The 21,598-nt window shown below is 43.6% G+C and overlaps 9 protein-coding genes across 9 annotated transcripts; 6 read left to right on the top strand and 3 right to left on the bottom strand.

Moving 5' to 3' along the window:
* Positions 1-2,360: 2,360 nt before the first annotated feature.
* LALA0_S12e03224g (LALA0S12e03224g1_1) lies at positions 2,361-4,232 on the top strand (the record flags this gene model as incomplete). Its single annotated transcript, XM_022775043.1, has 1 exon — positions 2,361-4,232. One exon carries the CDS (start codon positions 2,361-2,363, stop codon positions 4,230-4,232), a length of 1,872 nt encoding a protein of 623 aa, XP_022630831.1.
* A 555-nt stretch (positions 4,233-4,787) lies between these two features.
* On the bottom strand, positions 4,788-6,431 carry SHS1 (LALA0S12e03202g1_1; the record flags this gene model as incomplete). The annotated part of the gene is made up of 1 exon (XM_022775042.1): positions 4,788-6,431. One exon carries the CDS (start codon positions 6,429-6,431, stop codon positions 4,788-4,790), a length of 1,644 nt encoding a protein of 547 aa, XP_022630830.1.
* A 1,862-nt stretch (positions 6,432-8,293) lies between these two features.
* GCR2 (LALA0S12e03180g1_1) lies at positions 8,294-9,703 on the top strand (the record flags this gene model as incomplete). Its single annotated transcript, XM_022775041.1, has 1 exon — positions 8,294-9,703. One exon carries the CDS (start codon positions 8,294-8,296, stop codon positions 9,701-9,703), a length of 1,410 nt encoding a protein of 469 aa, XP_022630829.1.
* A 197-nt stretch (positions 9,704-9,900) lies between these two features.
* NNR1 (LALA0S12e03158g1_1) lies at positions 9,901-10,632 on the top strand (the record flags this gene model as incomplete). Its single annotated transcript, XM_022775040.1, has 1 exon — positions 9,901-10,632. The coding sequence occupies one exon, from the start codon at positions 9,901-9,903 to the stop codon at positions 10,630-10,632; it is 732 nt and encodes a 243-aa protein (XP_022630828.1).
* A 1,145-nt stretch (positions 10,633-11,777) lies between these two features.
* On the top strand, positions 11,778-14,153 carry PSY2 (LALA0S12e03136g1_1; the record flags this gene model as incomplete). The annotated part of the gene is made up of 1 exon (XM_022775039.1): positions 11,778-14,153. One exon carries the CDS (start codon positions 11,778-11,780, stop codon positions 14,151-14,153), a length of 2,376 nt encoding a protein of 791 aa, XP_022630827.1.
* An 18-nt stretch (positions 14,154-14,171) lies between these two features.
* On the bottom strand, positions 14,172-15,044 carry SPS19 (LALA0S12e03114g1_1; the record flags this gene model as incomplete). The annotated part of the gene is made up of 1 exon (XM_022775038.1): positions 14,172-15,044. One exon carries the CDS (start codon positions 15,042-15,044, stop codon positions 14,172-14,174), a length of 873 nt encoding a protein of 290 aa, XP_022630826.1.
* A 1,818-nt stretch (positions 15,045-16,862) lies between these two features.
* Positions 16,863-17,966, top strand: SPS18 (LALA0S12e03092g1_1; the record flags this gene model as incomplete). The annotated part of the gene is made up of 1 exon (XM_022775037.1): positions 16,863-17,966. One exon carries the CDS (start codon positions 16,863-16,865, stop codon positions 17,964-17,966), a length of 1,104 nt encoding a protein of 367 aa, XP_022630825.1.
* Positions 17,967-18,413: 447 nt separating this feature from the next.
* RTT106 (LALA0S12e03070g1_1) lies at positions 18,414-19,787 on the top strand (the record flags this gene model as incomplete). Its single annotated transcript, XM_022775036.1, has 1 exon — positions 18,414-19,787. The coding sequence occupies one exon, from the start codon at positions 18,414-18,416 to the stop codon at positions 19,785-19,787; it is 1,374 nt and encodes a 457-aa protein (XP_022630824.1).
* A 70-nt stretch (positions 19,788-19,857) lies between these two features.
* Positions 19,858-21,135, bottom strand: RIO2 (LALA0S12e03048g1_1; the record flags this gene model as incomplete). The annotated part of the gene is made up of 1 exon (XM_022775035.1): positions 19,858-21,135. One exon carries the CDS (start codon positions 21,133-21,135, stop codon positions 19,858-19,860), a length of 1,278 nt encoding a protein of 425 aa, XP_022630823.1.
* Between the last annotated feature and the right edge of the window lie 463 nt (positions 21,136-21,598).

Raw genomic sequence — 21,598 nt, 5'->3', positions numbered from 1 at the left:
GTTCCGCTAATACCCTTTGTTTGGAATCAGTTGGGCATCACAGTCTAGGGTACTATTCTAGCAAAATAGCGCTTGTAAAATAGTTTTATGTACCACCACTAGACTTTGAGTATTGAAGGCGGGCAAATCTCAAGCATGTTTTGAAGTATAAGCTTTAAAGTTTCCAACGAGAAGCTTATGGAGCCCACCAAAGATTGCAAATCCTAGCCACATTGCCAACTACTCAAGAATTTCAATTCTGAAAACTGTACTAGAATGCTCTTCATAGCTTTTTTTGAAACATTGTGTTCGCGGTAGTGTTACTTTTACAGGGAAATGATGCTGGCGCAACTCAAGTATTAGAGGTGAAGAATGCAAGAGATGTGAAAGGTGGAAAACTACAGTCACATATCCGCTGACTTAATTTTAGAGAGCTGAGAGTATATCAAGAGCAATTGGGATGCGCTACAAGAATTTTGAAAGAGAGCATCCGTTGGCTTTCGCAATCGAGCACGAAAGCGGCGGTTGACAACGGAAGGAAGAGAATTCCAACGGTGGAATAAGTCATTGACTGATGACCAGCAGGAGCATTTTAACCCCAAGACTCGCTTTCGTAGACTTTTTTGTTTGGTTAGGCTTCTCTATTAATAATAGTGATAAAAGCGCTGGCAACTTAATCTCCTGTATATACCTTTTAAAACCACGATACCACAAAAAATAAGAAGAAGAAAGGATGAATGATCGAGCGTCATTTCTATCAGTGCTGAGATGATTATCAGAAGCTGGGACGTATACATGAAGCTCTCGGTACAGAATTAGGCCTTTTAGAGGCGATCATCTGGGCTGGGCGGCTAAGAGCGAAGGTGTCAAGACGACTTATAAAATACTATTCAGCACTTGTGGTAGCAGCATAGAATCCTAATGCCAGTCTTTGGTATGTGTTTAGACAGTTAAGGACCGGAAGACCTGTATAAAGACAGCGCAAGGATTACAAATGAAGGTGGCGAAAAAATGCGTTTAGAGAAACCAGAAAAGCTTAGAGAAGTGTGATCAGGGCATAGAAAGCGTGCTTTGTTCGGAGTGGTCTGATAAATCGGGGAGTGCTCAATCGCAAAGCCCAGAGAAGCTACTTTCTCTCAAACGGGAACATTTCTGTCGTTCATTTTTCTTCTGAAAATGGGAAAAACAGCGAGAGGACAATTCCTAGCTTTATGAGTGACAGTTTATGTGGGATGACAGGCTTGAGAATTGCCCTCATCTTGCAGGGACAAACACACACAACCATCCGTTTTTGAAGAGACACAGATGTTTGTTCGTGTATGGTGATAGTTCTTTATCACACAATACGACACCTTGGGTAGTCTCGTACGAGAACGGAATCGTGTCACGTGTATGTCACGTGAAGTTTTGTTTTACCAGTTATCATACTAAAACACATCCTCACTCCATCTAGGCAATTCCTTAACGAAACCACTACTACCACCACTTAACCTGAATTTACTGCTCAGAAAAAAAATTATTATTCCCACGTTAATAAACCCCCACCTCAACTTCTACTGCGACTCCCGTGCCATGCACCAACAACTACGCACAAACCCATTCAAGCTGTAACGCTTTTTCCTGCCAGCACGCGTTTCCATTGCCCCTCTATCCCTGTGAGTAATTAAGGTTCGTGCTGATCCACCTGCCACGACGCGCCAAATTCAGCACGCTGTCGCGCATCTCTGCGTGTCTTTATGTGTGTGCCAACCTGGTTATGATACTACCGGGAAAAAATTTTACGACCTTATAAACAAAAGGGTATCCACGGACGAACCGAATTCGAATAGTGATAATATGAGAATTGGGAAAGGAGTTAACTTTCAACTGGCAAAGTGGTAAAAACACAAAATATAAAGGCAAAAACAACAAATTAAGGCCTCTTAAGACTGGTGAACAAAACCGTATTAGGACGATTGAAGCGAGTGGAATCGATTGAAACAGTTGGAAAGATTGGAAATAAGGATTTCTGGTGGATTTCTAGCGGATTTATTTGGTCTACTTTATCATTCGTGCGTGCAAACCCGACGAAATCGTGTTACACAGTGGCAAAAGGACAAACAGTAAGAAAGTTCAGGGCTCAGAAGTGATCACAATCAAGACAGAAGCTAGCTCCACGGAAGTTGCACATCCTTTTTTCGTTTCATTGTTTGTGGTTTTCTTTTCCTGTTATATCTTTACACACACACAGAACTTGTGGGGCATTCCAAACACACTACTAGTTGGTCTTGGTTTGGATTCTTACATTCCAGCAATCCAGATTTTTTTGGGCTTTTGTCGTTGACGCACGACTATTGCATTACACGTAAGCAAAACTAAGACGTTTCATCTAATCTCATCTCATGTCTGTGGTCAACAGTAATTCGTCGCCGTTGGAACATGGCGATTTCGGCTTGCATCGTGGTTTCAGCACCGGTTCTGACAAGCTGGGACCCATAGCCACACCTGGCAATTCTTCACCGATACATCAGAGCTCTTTGGGCTTGGCAGGTTCGAGCTCCAGCAATAACAATTCGCCTCTTCATCTGGCTACAATGCTCAACAATTTGGCAATGAGTGGTTCAGCCTCCCAGAGCAACGTTCAAGGTCCATTTATTTTGAAAATGAAAAACATTCCGAGGGACGCAACGCTACGGGAATGTCATGCGATCTTTGCATTGGCAGATGGCGTTCATAATATCAACTTGTCCGCCCAGCCTCCTAGCGAAGCAAATAACTACACTCACACCAGCGAACTGGAAGTCAAGTTTGACTCTTTGCCTTTGGTTACTCATTACGCGGCAATTCTTGACGGGAAATCGCATATTTTCGGGCCTGAATTTCCCTATAGATCTCAAGTGGTGGTTTACGATGAAGTTTCGCATCAACACATTCCGTTCAATCAACATCTACAAGCGTCTCCTGACCGTCAAAGTCCTCGAGTGTTATCTCAAACGACGTTACAGCATTCACAAACCCTGTCTCAGGAACAACATCAAGCAGCATTGCAGTCAAATGCAAATGACCAAAATGAAGATCTGACAGATCCACCACAAAGTCAACAACAAAACGCATTTCAGCTTCCTGGCTCCACCAGCGTGGTTTCGCCACCACAGTCTGCATCTTCGGCAAAAAGACCTACCCTGTATGGTCAAAGATCAAGGTTTTCATTTTCGGATCCTTTCAATACCGAAACTAATCAACCATCGCAACCTCAGTCGCAAGATGTCGCTACTACACCACTAAAGTCACAAGACGCTGGAAAGTCCTTTTTGTTGATGGAGAATGACGAAATTAACGAGAGCATTTGGGGATCTAATGGCGGTATACCGTCGAGCATGGGCGGTCTCGCCACAACAACGTCTCAGCCTGCTACACCCTCGCTAGAATGGGGCCCACCTCAGAGAAAGCAAAGCTCTAGCTTCTTCAACGCTGTGGGTACCAATACGGCTTCACCTAATGACATGCCTCCAATGAATATGTCCGCCGCATTGCCGCATCAAATGGGATCATCATTACAGCAGCATTCAAACTTACCTTTCACCGTTGTTGGACCTGCCTCTGGAACAAACTCCACACCTGCAGTAAAAATGGGATTGGCTCCTCAACCGCAGTCGAGACAACAACAACCACCTCAAAGTCAAATGGTTGCAGCACCCGCACAATCCCAAGATCCCCAAATTGTTAATGGAACCCAAAAGCCTTCTGGACAAAGAAATAGCACTTCCAAAGGTTCTCAACCCAATATCACGTTGCCTCAAAAAGCTGCGTCTTCATCATCGCTCACTTCTGCAGGTGGAATCTCTCAAGTGGATCTGTCACTGTTGGCTCGTGTCCCACCTCCGGCCAATCCCGCTGATCAAAATCCGCCATGCAACACCCTGTATGTTGGCAATTTGCCTCCAGATGCAACCGAACACGAACTTCGCCAATTGTTCTCAACGCAAAAGGGTTTCAGGCGGCTGTCTTTCAGGAATAAAAACACCAATGGTAACGGTCACGGGCCTATGTGTTTTGTTGAGTTCGAAGATGTGGCGCATGCCACTCGGGCTCTCGCTGAGTTATATGGTAGACAGCTTCCCCGTTCGAATACTCAGCATAATAATAAGGGTGGGATAAGATTGAGCTTTTCCAAAAATCCTTTGGGCGTGCGTGGACCCAACAGCAGAAGAAGTGGCAATGGTGGAAGTGTTGGCAATGGGAATTACAGTTACGCAACTGCCTTCAGCAAGTAAACTGCGTAAGCTTCGTCTCATTTTGATTCTTTTATTGGTTTGTGGGTTTTCGTTCAAATTCCTACGATGCCAAGTTGTATTGTTGAGCATCATTTTTCTATCTACGGCCGGTGTTCAAGGTTTAGACACTATCAAACCATGAACGCTTGGATGTGATAGACAAATAGTCTATTTTCCGATTAATCCTGGTCAAGCGCGTTTCCTGACCTCGGAAAACATCATGATCGGTTCTTTTTGCTGAAAGTTGTTTTATCTTCGCTTTTTGGTTAAAAATGGTCGGCACTTCATCGTTGATCTGCATTTTTCTTCCCTGTTAGCTTATTTCTAGTCGGCAGTTCCCGTTTGACTCTCTGAAAACAAGCTCATTTCCCTTTTTTGTCCTCATCACTTTCTATTATCATTCTTCATGCTGCATTCAGAATTTTACTTCACCAACCAAGGGACTTTTCTATATACATATACCTGTGCGTTGTAATATCTAATTGACATCTTCTCTTATACATTCCTTGACATAAAGATGGCTGTGGTGACTAGATCATGGAATGTCTAGCAAATTCATGCTCTACCGCTGACTATCGATGCTAGGTCAGTTACACTTTCTTCTTTTTTCAGCGTCGATTGAACTGGAGCGGCTTGTGCAATAGAAGAAGACCTTGATCTCATGGAAGCATTTGAGCCATTCAAATGCTGCTGGCGTAAAAGCCTTTCCCTCAGTTTCAAATCCGCAGCTCTCTTTTCCAGATCGTGAATGCGCTTCTGAAGTTCCCTAGCAGATTGTGCTTCTAGTTCTTCTAGCTTTTGCTGTTTGGCTATGATACGCTCGTGCTTCAAAACGTAAGGAACCGTCTCTGATATGTTTCTCAATTTGCTCTTGTCAGGCGAGCCGGGGGCGGACGATCTCGGAGAGTTCTTTATATTATTGATAATCTCTTCATTACCAAGTCTTATGCTCTGAGATTCCTGTCTCAAAGCAGGAGATTCAATATCGAAACCTTGGTTGATGTCTTTCGAATTTGGAGTCGTAGGAGTGTCCGAACGTGGAGGCATAGCCAAAGAATTTGAGGACTTGAACTGACCTGTCGTTATCAAGGAAGCAAAATTTGATAAACTTGGCGCAGCAGAGTTTCTTTTATCAGCAGCAGTATCGCCAACCTTGTCCACATCCCAATCGGAAACCGAAGACAATTTTTCAGCTCTATAATTCTCATACAAGAAATTTTGGGTTGTGTCCTTGAATTCCTGGAAATGGGAACCGAACAGTACGTTTTTGAGAATTCGCAAATCGGAGAAGCTATCATCGTCGACTTTTACCTCACCCCATGGATAATGTCTCACAAACTGACCATTTTCGTTCCTCTCATCAGAACACATCACGGCAAAAGGTTGGAGCATAGCAAGAGCTTGATTTTCTTCAACAGTCTCCATATCGTCTTCCTCGGGATCAACTTCGAATTTGTAAACAGGGACATTGAAACGCTCGATATCGTCCATTATCTGTTTTTTATACTTGGCAAGTTCCTCCTTTGTGAATGAATCTGCACGGGAGATAATGGGGAGCACATTGGTATAGCGAGAAAGTCTTTTCATCATTTCCACATCCATTTCTCTCAAACCGTGACCCGTTGGTGGGATAAAGTAGAGTGCAACGTGAACCCTTGTGTCTTCAAATCTGGGATTACGCTTTATACGCGTTTCTTCTCCCAAGACTTGATCGAATTGTTGCTCCAAAAAAGCCGTGATCTCGTTAAAACACAAAGTATTGTCGATATTCTCACCCAAACCGTATGTTTTCACCAAAGAAAATGCAATTTTGTCCGTGCTGATGCCACCATTTTGGGTTGTTGATGAGCTATCACTGGAAACCGACGAACGCGACGGTAACGGTTCTTGGCCCGTAGAGATCTCCATAGATGTCGATGTGATCGTAACGCCAGGCTCAAAATGTTCGCGTGACGCATCAAACTGCGCCATATGTGACGGAATTCCGTTTTTTGAATTGTAAGAAAGTACCATCGTTGGCTTGACCACTTTCACCCGGCTGTTTTCGGCCAATTTAGGCGCATCAATCTCATACTGGTGTGGGAAAATACCCATTTCCAACAAATTGTTCGCAAAAGTTGTTTTCCCAGTGCCCGAGTCACCCACTAGCATGAGCGAGTAGGTAATTCCACGTTTATGATCTTTCTTGCGACGATACATGGTATTGGTAGCGATTGAAAGCTAGTTTTCAGAACTATTGCTATAACGAAGTGCTAAAAGCTCAGATAAGGATCTAATCACAGCGATAGTCTCTTCCAAGACCCCTTCGAGTTCGATGTTGTATGTTAAATCCTATAGTGTTGATGATCTGTGATTTCAGGTATTTTCAATGAAATATGTATGTCGCTATTCACGACAAATTTTGGTGATATCAATTACAACGCGAATAATTCGATTCTAGGTTGACGCGTCTGTCCGAGAGACGAAACAAAGTTGACCCGCTAAGATGTTTGAATTTGTTGGTGATATTAGATGCTCATGGGTCGGATATACTGGCGAAGTGTTTTTCAAGTAGAATAAACATGATTTTGACGAACACTTTGTCTTTTGCTGTCGCAGCGTGTTAATGCGGATTTGAACTTTCACCCTCGTCCGTGCGTGCGGTGTCGTTAAGCAGGCATAATGTTTTTGATGAGCGTTTTCTGTCGTGACAGGTCATTGGGTTCCCTTATGAACTTTGCTGAGAGTCTGTAAAGCATTGGATCATGTCTCACATTCAAACTGGCACTGACGTCGGTCACGTGGGGATCACCGTACCGTACTAGTAACGCTCCAGGACGAAAGACGGTAAGCGTCGGCCTTGGTGGGATGGTATCTGATCATGACAGTATACATGTGGCTAGATTCAAATCTTTAAGACATTCAACTTATTTGGGTTTTCAAGTCCGATCGTTAGAAAACGGTAAACGGTCATCAATGTTGGCCGTTCGAGATGGAGGGTTACTCCCAACGGACCTGCATTTATATCAGACGGTTGTTTGAGTGGCAGCAGTTAATCGCAGGTTAAGCTGAGGATTTGCGAAGATAATTGCCAGAATTTTACAGAGAACTAATCCCAGCTCAAGATTGAAACAAGCTTCAAAAGTATAAGAGTTGTTGATGATCATGCAATTATTGTTTGTGGTGCTTTGTACTCTGGCTTTTCCATGAGCCTCGAGGCTTGATCTCATCATGCAAGCGCTCTAATCGGTGTGAACCCTCTCAAATTTCGAGCTTTGTTCTGTTCCTAGTTGCTCACAACACATTCTTCAGAGATCTGTACTCATAATCTTATAGTCTGGTTGCATCTTTGTCCCCCATAGCTCTTCTGTGTCGTTGATTTGTTCACAACTCATTGCTGACGTTCTAATAATTTCGAGCTAGACGTTATCGATCTTCCGTGGCTCAGATACAATTACAGAGACTTATATACCTCAAGCTGATCCTCATCGCGATGAAGTCTTCGGCTCGCGACAGATTATTGACATTGTCGGTATTAATTGATACATTCTACTACATTCACAACCAACAGGCAAGATATCTCTCAGAGTTTAGCAAACATACTGGTTGAGAATCCCAAAACCCCTCGATTGGTTGCAGTCTTGTCTTCTTTGTTCAACAGGACACTTTACATCTTCTCTGCCGGTCACTGACGCCCATTTATAAAACTCATTTGTATTCAACCTTAGATTTCAATTGCTCGTTAACGATCCTAATTGTTCAACTATGCTTGTAATATTTAAAACTATTCCCAACCAATCACCGACACTCTCATTTGATCAACTATTCTCAATTCCATCTTCACGACTCACAACTGATCGCTGACGCTCTCGGTTGTTCACTACTACAACGTGATTATTGAACTCATGCTCTGATTTACATTCATTTATTCGATACCCGGCGGACTCGCAAGACAACGGTGGACAACTAGGAATCAAGGACCCAAGACACTCTTATTTTCAACTCGTTATAGCCCTTGCATTAGTGTGTGTGGCAAACCACCTTTTCGTTGGCTATAGGTAAGTTGGTGTGTCGTGGATAAGATGAGCTACGCACGTCGAGATTCCAGTGTGTCTTTCACAACGCCTGGTATCATGCATCATCAAAGTAAACTGGACGTTTTCATTATCAAGGCTCACCGGGTTTTGTCAAACAACGCTGTGATCAATGGAGAAGACGTGAGTGTTCTGAATACGGCATCAAGTTCGCCGAAATCCAATGGCCCGGTCAACGGGACTTCACCACATAACGATCTAACGCTTTTTCAGCGGCTTTCACAACTCTACAACGCTACAATCTCCACAAGTTTGCTGGACGACAATTCGACATCGCCTAAATCAGCAATCGAGCTGTTCCAGCGGTTTCAACAAATCATGAAGGAACTAGAGCTAAGCTACGAGGTCAGTCCCTACGGCAAGTATTTCCGTAAGCTCGACAACGGGATGTGGCAGATCAAAGACGACGCAGAGCTCCTAAATGACCAGCTTTGGCAGCTGGTATCGGTGTCGATTAGCACGGTATTTGACTGGAAAACAGGCCAGATGCTGAATCAAAACAGGCGGCGTGTCAATAGCATGGCTACGTCGACGAAAAACTCGCCCTCGGAAGTCATTGACAATACGCTGCCGCAGCAATTACAGAAAAGACTTCAAAAACTGCAACAAGACGGCCGGCATAATTTTTACTCCACGTCTCCCCCTAGTCCCTCAGTGATGCCCACCAACGGCAATGGAGGCCGGTCAAATCACAGAAACACATCCAGCGGGAGAGAAAATCTGGCAAACTCCAACGGCATCAATGCTGCTACTGTGGGCAACAACAATAACGGTGTGAGCTCCAACATTATGGTCAACAGCATGAACCCCAGTATTAACCCTAATTTGAATTCCAGCATGAATTCCAGCATGAACCCTACCAGCATGGAGACTTCCCACATAAATCCGAGCCCAGATCCCCGCAGGAACATCAGCACTAATCCTAACACTGACAATTCTATCAATCCAAACATGAACGCTGTCATGAATTCGCAAATGAACTCCAATTTCAACGCTGCCGTCAACCCCAGCTTGAACAACATGAATTTGGCTCTAAACATGGGGCTGGAAGCCCTTACTGGCAATCCGCAGGGTAAGCGAAAGTATGTTGGTGTGGGAACCCCCGATGAAGATGCTGTGGACGAACTTTTACAACTGGCTACGAAGAAAACTAAGTCAGATCTGCCTACGATCGAAGAGGACACACCACAACAGCCGCTTGCGATTCAAATCGACAAGGGAAATGGTGCTTCTGACGTTTACGAACGGCTGTTGAATGAAAAAGATCTCAGAATCAAGCAGCTTGAAGCAGACCTCGACTCTCAAAGACAAGAAACACGTTGGCTCCAAAAAATGTTACTCGAAGATTTGGCATGTGTGCGTACTATGCTATATAAGGATTCCCGCCACCGACCTTGACACACCAGTCATTTCGAAGAGTACAAGTGTATTATAGTGTATTATTCCATTAGCATGAATCATATGACTGCCCCAGTCGAAGGATTCGTCGTGTATCACATTATGTATATTAAAATGTCAAAGATCTGTTGTTACCTCTTTGCAGCTTTCCGCAATGCATCACCAACAGAAGACAGCTACTTCAAAGCCCATCAACGATGCCTTTTAAAACTGTTACTTCAAAGCTGGCAGCTCAGCTTGATAGGGACCTTATGGGGCCCGAAATAGGCTTCACTTTGGAGCAACTTATGGAACTAGCAGGGTTCAGCGTCGCACAAGCAGTATTGAAAGAATATCCCCTAGCTGCAAGCACGAAAACCCAGGTTCTTGTCCTAGCTGGCCCGGGAAACAACGGTGGCGATGGTCTTGTATGTGCACGTCACCTAAAGCTTTTTGGATTCCATCCGGTGGTTTACTATCCAAAACCCAATAGCAAGACGCCCTTTTTCTCCAGATTGGTGAATCAGCTGAAGTTCTTCAACATACCGGTCCTGAATGTGGACGAAAACTGGACTCAGTTCTTGGATTCGGATAGCACCGTGTGTGTTGTTGACGCCCTTTTTGGATTCTCCTTTAAGCCTCCTGTGCGGGAGCCATTTGGGTCTATCTTGCAACAACTTCATAAGGTCCAGGATCGGTTGCCCATTGTGTCAGTTGATGTTCCAACGGGGTGGGACGTTGACGAAGGACCTGTGGAGCCTAACTCCATCATTCCTAAAGTTTTGGTTTCACTCACCGTGCCCAAACCGTGCGCTTCCAAGATCGACAGTTTAGAGACACAACACTACGTTGGAGGACGCTTTGTGCCCGCTGAGTTCGCTCACAAATACAAATTCGAGCCCTTCCCTTACGAAAACGCCGATCAAGTGGTGAAGTTGTCACCAAACTAACCAAGGACAAAGAAATGATGAAATTACGATACATACATGTTTAATGACTTAATACATGCCTTCTGCGGGACACCGTTTTGGAATAACAGGCTAACCGCCCAAGAATCCTACGATTAGAAATGTAGATTGTTTCACTTCGACATTACAGCTTCGTCCACACTTGCCAAAAGCTCATGTTGCCATTTCTGTAAGTACTAGAAGGGGATTCTCAATATTTACGTTTTCGTGAAATGTTTGGCGGCTAATTAAAGTATAAATAGGATGACAATTTGGTGAAAAAAGACCTTATATCTACAAAAACCCTTTTTAAGTACACCAGTATTAAAAAGGTTGAGATAAATGACAGCACATGGTTTGAGAAAGCCCCAGATGCTTTCATTTGTCCTTCAATTGTGTCCATCGATTAAATTGGGCGCTCATTGCAAGTCTTTTCACCATTTACAACTTTCTTTCAAGGTTAGATGAACGGCGGCTAAGTAGCGAAGCTACTACGATGGCCGGGTGATGAGTTTACATAGAAGTATTGGAACTTCAAATGCGACACAGAAAGTGTACTTTTGCAATATGTATCAAGTTACTTCCCATTCAGTCCGCTCTACTGTTTTCCGGAAACGCCGTATTGAGAACGCAGAAAAGTACCGTTCCAAAAACTTTTTGATGATTTCAGACCCCGCACAAATTCTTCGCTGTCTTGAACCGCAAGCTATCAGTTTGTCTGTGACATGGTGTAAGCGCATACAGAGTCAAAACTATTAGACACCTTGATTTCGTGCCAGTAATGACACCTTTGAACGTTTTACACGCCGAACCACTCGCTTTAAATGGTCGTGTTCTTTTAACGGCATGCTCGTCACATGTCGGGGAAGGAATTACCGAAGTGTCTCCCCCTCTGTTCACAGTTTTTTGTTTATCTGTTTTTTGGCGACATCATCCTATCCTTTTCTTACACCGGGCTTTTTGAAAATTTGAGTGTTTGGCGTTAAGTAGCCCATCGCCTAAACATAATTTCGAAACTAAGTCGAAAAAGCGTCAAATACTCGAGATTCTAAGAACTTATCTGATACCTTAAGTAGTTCGCAGAGATCAAAGTAGCAGTCGAGGTACGCTACAGAGAAGTTTTGTAGCATTTAGTAGCCACTTAGGATATGGTGAAAATGACACAGGATGGAGTGCGAGAAACAGACTCCAAGCGAGTAAAAGTGTACATTTTGGAAGATAACGAATGGAAAGATACTGGAACAGGGTTTTGTGTGGGGAAAGTAGGCGAAATAGATGTGCTGACGCCCGTTGTTGGTGTAAGAGACGAGGAGCCTGGGAGTTTAGCCGCTTATTTGGTGGTCAACGACGAAGGGTCCCCAGACAAGACGCTACTGTGGTCCAAACTGGAGGGAAACATCGAGTATCAAAGACAAGAAGAGACTCTCATTGTGTGGAAAGACCTTTCAGGCCAAGATATTGCACTGAGTTTTGAAGAAAGCACAGGATGTGACGCGCTTTGTGACTTCATTATTCAGATTCAACAAACTACAGAAACTAATATATCGCTAATAGCAGTCCGTTCCAATGACGATGGTATGGGTTCGGTACATGAAATCATAACCGGTCCAGTGAACCTCCCGAGTAATGAAATGGAACAAGACGAAAAATCGCTGATGGACGCGCTCAAAATCTTTAACGAAAACATGGCATTCGAGTACCTAAGAACGGGAACCATAGATTTTGTGCTCAAAAGCGCCTATCTACTCACTCTGATACACATTTTTGAGAATGCGGAATCTAAACACCGGCTTCGTGAGCTCCTCTTGCTAAGCAATATCGTCAAGACCTTGACGCTTTATAATCATAGAGACGTTCTGGAACAGATGGTAGATGACGAGCATATCGTGGGCATCGTCGGCATTCTCGAATATGACACCGAATTCCCGTTAAGCAAAGCAAATCATCGTGACTATTTGCTGCAAGCAGGTCCGCACTTCAAAGAAGTGGTACCGTTAAAAAGTGAGGAGATCAAGACGATCATGAAAAAAACCTATCGATTGCAATTTCTCAAGGATGTGGTATTAGTACGGTTTTTGGATGATCATACTTTCAGCATGATCTCAGATGTGATCTTGGATTCACAAAACTGCATAATTGATTTTATACAAACGGAACCATTTCTTCAAAGGGTAATGTCGCTGTTCGAGATCGACACAGAGATGGAAAAGAAAAGGGATGGTGTCCGCATGTTACACCAATGTGTTCAGATAACTAAGAATCTAGAACACGCGGAAAAATCAAGATTTTTTAAAGCTTTGGTAAGGGCGGGCCTTTTCAAAATTTTCGATTTCGCCTTTAGTATGGAAACAGATAGTGGGATTAGGATTCTGGCCACGGATATGGTCATCAGTATTATTGAGCATGACATTTTGTTGATCAATACGGTACAAAATGAGCACCTCCATCAGACGGGGCTAATGGATCAAGGCCAGCGGCAATCAGACGGGACATTGACCCTGGCGCAATCCAGCGCTTCTTCGGATATTTCTCTATTATCTATCTTGTCGCAGATCTTGATAGCGGATAAGAATATGGGATTGAAAGAACAGGTGGTACAAGCTCTTAATACTCTCCTTCATCCGGAAGGCTGCATGGGTATTGACTCAGACTACAACGAACCTGGGAATATGGACATAATAATGGGTTCGGATGATCAACCGAGTAATGGAAGCGGGGAGAACCCTGTCATGAATAATCTGAGTCTTCAAATGAAAGAGTACTTCAACAATTTTTATACTCAAGTTGCACCCATTCTCTTTGGACCGCTGATGAAAAGCGGGCAAAATAATTCAGATGAGGATATTCTTCTCATATATTTGGTAAAATTGGTCAGCTTCGTTGCTGCTGAGCATAGCCGCCTGGTGTCTCGAGAATTTATTCTGGAACATAACATCCTTGCAAATATCAGCAAGCTTATCGCGTCACCCCATATACTACAGCTTCAACTTACCGCTGTTAGGTGCTTGAAAGGCATTGTCAGTCTCAATGACGATATCTATCACAAGCATATGATTTCCAACAACTTATACCAGCCCATTTTCGATTTGCTGCGAAGAAACCTTCATAATGACAACATGGCTAACTCATGTCTGCTTGATTTTTTTAAAACAATCGCATCACAGTCATTACGAGCTAAAGAACTTTGTTCAGGCGAAAGCATGAATTTCATTCTTCTCAACAAACACCTCGTGGAAAACTTCAGGGAAGATCTCATGGCTGTTAGTTGTGTTCCTTTTGCTCAGGAAATGATTAGAATAAACGATACAGAAGAAGAGCCGCACAATTGGGAGATTAGTAGAAACAAGAAGACGACCAAGGACGTCGTCAAAAGAACCTTTTCTGAGGTTTCGGAGTCATTGGGCTCCTCGACGGAAGTCAAAGAAGAAGAGGTAACCTCGACCTTCAAAAAGGCAATGGAGAAGTTGGCGGCTGCTCCTGCACCAAAATCTATTGGGAAAGATTTTCTGGGCAATGGAACTTGAAAGTGTTCTCATGTGTAATCATAATTTAGCATTATCCTCTACTAATAGATTTTGAGGGTACATCTCCCGCCCGAAATGAGTGCCCAGGTGCCACATTCCACCGTCAACGATGTGCACAGTGCCAGTAACATATCTGGCTGCATCTGAAAACAGGAAAACAGTCGTGTCTGCTATGTCTTTTGTGGTACCCAAACGTTGCAACGGAATCTTGGAGCACATTTGGTCCTTCGAGACTGCTCCAGAAAGCCTTGAAATACCTTCCGTACCTTCGATTGCACCCGGCGCTATACAGTTGCTGCGTATTCCTGAAATTCCGAGCTCGACGGCAAGTGCGTTAGAAAGAGCGTCAATTCCCGCTTTGGCAGCACCAACATGACTTTGAAATGGCACGCCATAGTAGTGAAAAGTGGCAGAAACGAATAGAATCGAGCCCTTGCTGAGTTTGAGGTACGGGAGACAAGCTTTGGCTGTGTTGAAGCTTCCCAATAAGTCAATCGAGACCACGGACTTGAACGCGTTAGCAGACAATTGTTCGAAGGGTGCTATGAAATTTCCAGCGGCGCCTGCAATAACAAAATCGATTCTTCCAAATTTCTCCACAGTTAGAGCAACTGCGCGTTCCAGTTGATCAAATTCACGAACGTCAACTCCGTAAATTGGTAAAACCGAGTCAGGAACTTGAGACAGTATCGACATCTCTTTGGCAGCCAACTGTGTTTTTTCCTTGTTGCGACCGACAATAACTGCTTTGCAACCGAGTAAGATAAGTGCTTCAGTCTGAACGCGACAAATTGTGCCGGCTCCACCCGTTACAAACGCAACTTTGCCCTCGAAGATGGCCGGTTTCCATGGTCCATTGGCTATGTATGAGTTATCCAATGTGTTGGGCATTACAAGGGAAACTATTTGACGAGTATTTACGGAATTATAAAAGATGTGGTTTTAGTGATGGATAAAAACACCCAATGGCAAGTGGATAGGAGTTTAACTGAGGGAGTGGTGACTTGCTTGAGCAATGAATGTTCGCAATGGTGGTGCTCTACTACTTATATGGACATTTACAATTATATTAGTGTGGGGATAATGTGTCATGCGTGTAGCGTGATCACCACAACCTGCGTCCCAGTTCCTGGAACTGGGACGAGGGATGGTATATGGATGTGTGAATAAGACTGGAGTTGGAGCTGGGGGGACTCTTGTTCATGGGGGGAGCTGTGTGTGTATTTTTCTGATGTCGGATTTCTCTTGTTGTCTTTCCATGTTGCGACGTCAACCATTTTACTAACAAAGAATCGTTGTCAGATTTAAGCCACGAATGGAGTTCTGTCGTGGTTGGGAGTGAATCGAATACTGGAGAACAACTTACTCTCTTTTGTGATGCTTTACAGAAAAGAATTTGGTGTACTTGACTGTTAATGTTTAAACGAAGCTGAACAATAAAGCTGTGTAGAAAATCACTCACACCAACGTTAGACCAAGCGCTATGGTAATTGTCCGATATTTCAGACCGTTTTGAATATCTAAACGGTGCTTTGGTTAGGCTCTCGGGGAATGCAGAGCTTCTCTGTCAGGTCCGTCATCACTTCGGTGGTTATGTGTATAGCAGATGCCTTGTTCTATCGATTAAACGGCTCATTTTTGGGAGCTGGTTGGTTTATCTCTACTTTGGAGAGCTGGCTAATGCAAATGCAGGTTGCTGGTTGTTCATCATAAAAGTAAAGGAATTGATTACTGTTCAGCGGACAGCCATACTGAGTTAAACCTCCAGGGTGAGGAAAGCGATGGAGCTCGCCTAGTGCTTTAGAGTAAGTCCCACTTTGGACATCCTACGAGGTCGAAGACCTAGCGCTGGCGCTTTTGCGCTGACATCAGTCACATGACCTGGATTTACAAGTTCAATGCGAATCTCAAACGAATCATTCGGTGGTTTGAGTCAACAGTCTCACCAATCTCTTGAAATCCAGAGCTTTTTACTGATTGATGTACTTACTGACCCAAAAGATACCGTTATCCTAGACTTTTTTTCATTTTTTTCGAGAAAGAGTGCTGGAATAGTAACTACCGAAGATTGAGGGGCATTAGACATTTACTGTGAATGGTTTTGTATTAGCGCACTGCGCGCCCCCTCCTATTGACTGGTACTGTATATCTTTCCTTGACAGTTGATGTCTACCTTTTCACAGCTTCGGCATGACAGTTTAGTACCAAGTGATATGATAGGAACTTATTCGCGACGTTTCTATCTGTTTCGTCTCATTAAACTCAGCCAAAGCTCAAACCCAATGCAAACCTTCTAAGATAAATTTCCTTAGCGAGGTTCAAGTAATTGACCCACTTTGGTGAGTAACAAATCTCCGAGATCCTTCGTAACCTTCGATGACACAGTCTGTCAATGGAATTTAAAAATAAAAACAGAAAACAAAAGGGGACTCATTCAAACCCTCAGAATTCGGTTACATCTTAGCCGACGGTTTGATGAAAGTTTGGAATATCACGTCTAGTAGTCAAGCGGACAAACCTATATCCTGGTCATAACATGTTCTCGCTCCACAATTTGTAACTCACCCAAATGCTTTCACGTATATAGTGCTCTTTAATTTCAAGATCATCATTGTATACATTTGATTCTAGATCTTCGACTCAATGCCACTCGTCATGTTCAAAACAGTCCTTCCCAGCTGAAGTGTTGGGCTTTCGAGGAAGTTAAAGATGTCTGAACAATGGCAGGTCAATCCAGATAATCGAAGACGGCTCCTGCAGTTGCAGAAGCTGGGTGGAAACAAGAAATGTGTGGATTGTGGAGCACCAAATCCGCAGTGGGCATCTCCGAAATTTGGGATATTTATATGTTTGGAGTGTGCGGGAATCCACAGAGGCCTTGGGGTACATATCTCGTTTGTGAGATCGATCACAATGGACCAGTTTAAGCCAGAAGAGCTGGAACGCATGGAAAAGGGTGGAAATGAACCTTTCAGTGCTTATCTGGAATCGCACGGCGTGAGTTCGAAGTTGCCTCACAAGATCAAATACAACAATCCAATTGCAACTGATTATAAAAATAAGCTTACCGCTGAAATAGAAGGCACCGAATGGACGGAACCTGAGCACCCAGATTTTGATCCTAAGAGCTTGGGTACGTCGAATGAGCAGCCTGTACTCTCTCCGCAAGATTCCAGAAGCTCATCGCCCGCGCCAACCGGTTCCGGAGGCTCGGCTCCTTTGGAATCGCGTAGAAGCACTCCTCAGGTCCCTGAATCGCAACGTGAGAAAAATGAGACCTATTTTGCGGAACTAGGTAAGAAAAACTCTCTCAAGTCGAATTCTTTACCACCTTCACAGGGAGGAAAATACCAAGGATTTGGAAACACGCCGGCGAATACGCAGAAAAATGAGAATTTGAACGGCAAAATGGCCACCTTGTCCCTTGACAACTTGCAAAAGGACCCACTGGGCACTTTTTCAAGAGGATGGAGTATGTTCTCCAGTGCTGTCAGCAAACACGTCGAAGACGTGAACGACAGCATGATCAAGCCAGGGGTGCAACAAATGCAGGCGAAGGACCTTTCTGAGGAGACTCGTAGAGCAGCAGCTCAATTTGGTCAAAAATTCCACGAAACCTCTAACTACGGGTACCAGGCTTTTTCGAACTTCACCAAAAATCTGCAAGGACAGTACCAACAAAACTTTGGTCAGGAGCCTGCCACTGAGAGCCAATTCTCTAAACTCTTTGATGATGTCGGAAATGCTAGCCCTACGACTACCGCTGAAACGAAACCCAAGAAGTCTGAAGAAGACGAATGGGACGAATTTTGAACGTTTTCAGAGTGTATCTAGTAAGTTACGTATTGTAATGGAACTTAAAGATCAAGTTAAAGAGTTTACTGAAATATGATTTACGACCAAGACTATTTAATGTTTGGTGACTCTCAGCTGTAAATAAGAAATGACTGTTATTACCATTCGTCGTCTTAAAAATCGTGAACGTAAAAGAAAATGAGATCTCGACTGTCGAGCTCAAAATTCAATCCAAAACACCGACAAAGGCTTGATTGCAAGGTTCATATTGAGAGAGCTGATACTGGTGGGTGAAAACGCCTGAACCGTGTTTTCGCTGACACTAGCTTGATATCTTCGTAAATAGTGCTATCACCAACTCTTCTGGTCTTTACCATACATAATAGACCAACGGCTTCACCAAAGCCTATGAAAAGACCCCGAGACCAGGTTTCACAGGCTCCAATAGCATAATTTCCAATGTCGATGTCATTTTTGGATAGCATTCCGCGGGATCTGCGCCAAAAAATCGAGACCATAAGCTCTTTTGAGCCTTCAGCACTCGAGGCTTTCGAAGAACTGTACAACTTCATGAGCGTGGAACAAGAAACCAGGAAAAAGCCAAAAACTGATGCTTCAGCTCCAGAGGTAGCGGAAAATTCGATAATTTTCCAACTGAAAGACGTTTCTGTACTTACACCGTTCCGCAAAAAGCTTAACCTCGTCATTTCTCTGTCACCCGTTACAGGTAAGCCCACATTGTCCTTATCCAAAGATATGGTCCCACAATTGACGATTTCAGAGCTCAACAAGAGTGTCAAGTTTGCCACATTTTTACCAGTTCCGGAAAAGAACAATGTGGTGTATTTGTTCATAAGTTACCGCCCGGATGCAACGTCTGATGCTACTGAGTTCCTTCTAGTGACGTTGAATAAGGATGCAACTTTAGCACAGTTGAAAAATTCGGGACTTATCAACACCCCAGCGAATGATATGTCACCCTGCATTGACTACATCCGGAAGCAAGCCATACTGGTGGGATTCCGCATCGCAGATCCCTTCTCTGCATCCAACACAGGCCCCAAACCATTTCATGTCGAAGCACATAGAGGTACAAAAGAAGGAACACTTTATTTTCTTCCTGATAATGTTTTATTTGGTTTCAAGAAACCTATACTACTATTCTCTTCTCAGGAGATTGAATCTATTACTTATTCTTCGATTACACGATTGACCTTCAATGTCACTTTGATTACGAAGAGCGGTGACAGATTTGAGTTTTCGATGATTGACCAGAATGAGTATGCCCTGATCGACGACTACGTCAAACGGAAGCAAGTGGTCGACAATTCCATGAGCGAGGAAAACAAAGCCAAAAGGACCAACAAGGAACAACACACCGAAGAACACTCTCTTCTAGCAGAAGCTGCGCAACAACTCGAAAATGGAGGGAAGATTAACGACATACCATTGGAGTCAGACGACGAGGAGGCAGATAACGACTTCGAAATAGAGAGCAACTTATCCGACGGCAGCGACGTAGGATCTTCTCAGGAAGAGGAGGAAGATTTGGAAGATGAAGGCGCCCATGAAGAGAAAGAGGATGCAGAAGAGCAAGAAAATGAAGAAGAAGAAGAAGAAGAAGAAGAGGAAGGGGTGGAAAATGATGTGGGGAATGCTTTTGATAACTTGAGTCAGCATTTCTCAAACGGTGTAGACCACCAGCAATATGAACTGCCAGAAAAATTGCACGACCCTTTCAATGCTAACGAATTTGACGACTTAACGCAAGAAATGTCCTTCCCGATGGAGTCAAGGGAAGTTGAGGAGGAAGACGATTCCGGGGTCGAGTACGATTAATCATTCCAATTTTTCCCGGAGAAAAAGGCCTGTATAGTAACAGATAGCATTTCAATCAACTTCTGAAAGCTTATTCTTCAAGAACGTAGTTTCCTAACTTGTCCATTTTCAAGTTCGATACCCCACTAGAAAGAGCCTCGACAATTCGCTCGTTTTCTTCTTCGAGGTCGTCTTGATCTGAAGATCCTTCGTCAGTGGAATCGTAATCAGAGTAGTCTGATTCGTCAGAGTAATCTGATAATTCGCCATTCGCCCCTTGGCTGTTGGTATCGGAGTCTTCACCATCGTTTTGTTCATTGAGCTCTTCTCTCATCTTCTCCGCGGCTTCCTCCCATCTCTTGTCACTTGGATGCTTTTTGCTAAAACCCGAAGCCATGACCAACTCGTCGAGGTTGTCAATTCGTTTTACGTCCCTATTAAAGTCTGGATACGCGTACTTGAAACCATCTCCATAGCCGTCTAAATCAACCATCGATTCGTCAAGGACAGGTTCGTATTTCAGTTTTTTCTTGAAAAACCTACGTATGCAATCGACGTCTCTTTTGAAGTAGTATTCTGCATCTTGATGCTGAATCGATATACACTGGGGAAAATCGATCACGACAAAACCACAGTCCTGTGCGTCTTGGACAGAATCTTTGATCATAATATTGAACTCGTTGAAATCGCAGTGAATGAGTCCGTGATTCGCAAGGTTGACGATGAAAAGCATCAGGTCACTGTAAAGTTTGGGTAGGTTTTTATGCTTCCGCATACTTCTCATAGGGTAGCCGTCGATAAGTTCCATTAGAACCATGTGGCGGGAATTGTCAAAAGGCTCTGGCACGGTAAACCCCTTCGAATAAAGAAGTGACATAAATTGATGCTCCTTGGTAGCAGCCAAAAGAGACAGATACATCCAACTACCTGACTTATTGTGTTTGAGGTAGTCACGGTTATTTTTCACAGTGGTGAACGACGTACGTCCCAACCGATGAATCTTCAAAACTTTGGCAGTGCCATCTTTCCCGCTAACTCTGTAAACGTCTGATTCTTTACCAACACCAATAACGTTTCCCACGGAATAAATGGTGTCTCTGTTCAACATGGATTTAAGCCCTAGATAGTCGAATCCGTTGTATGTGAGCCTAAATCCATCGTATTTTATGTTTCTCATTCTTGACACTAGTTTAAGCTTCGCAAGATCCCCGATCGACCTGTTTGTTCCCGAGGAAGATCTCATTCCTGAGAGCTGGTGGATCAATGTGGTGGGAACCACTTCATGATTTCTGGTGCCCTGTTCAACCGCTTGAAGGACACGGAAGTCATCAGGCGTCATGTAACGCATATTACTGGTATCAAGCTTCATTTTGGAGTTTCTTCAAGGCTTGATACAGGCGTATGGGAGTATTATATGTGGTTTTGATTTTAGTTTTCCGAGCTCATCGAAGTCATCTCATCGCGATGAGCTAAAATTTTCTTAATATAAGTGCTGTCACTAGTTATCTGTTTAAGAGAAAAGCATATCATTTGAGCAAGAGAGAGGTGTAAGGTTCCAGTAAACGATTATCGAGGTTTATCTATCTTTGAATTTCCCAGTTATTCTGGTCATTTTGCGTGTTTTCAAAAGTTACTGCATCGTCATGGCAACACCGACGAATTTAAACCAGATAGATAGTCGAGGAAACAAAGAAAATGGCCCTCAAAGCTGCCAAATGCGAGGGCGTGCAATTACGCGATTTTAGAAATCTCCAGCTTCTTCTTTGTCTGTGCGAAATTCCTCATTTTTTAAAAAATTAGGATTTTGGGGTAGGGGGGGGGGGGGGGGTTTG

This window comes from Lachancea lanzarotensis, scaffold LALA0S12, assembly GCF_000938715.1.
Source record: "Lachancea lanzarotensis genome assembly LALA0, scaffold LALA0S12, whole genome shotgun sequence".
Classification (NCBI taxonomy): Eukaryota; Fungi; Ascomycota; class Saccharomycetes; order Saccharomycetales; family Saccharomycetaceae; genus Lachancea; species Lachancea lanzarotensis.
The sequence above is the reverse complement of the archived record's forward strand: the minus strand, read 5'-3'. Positions and strand labels throughout refer to the sequence as shown.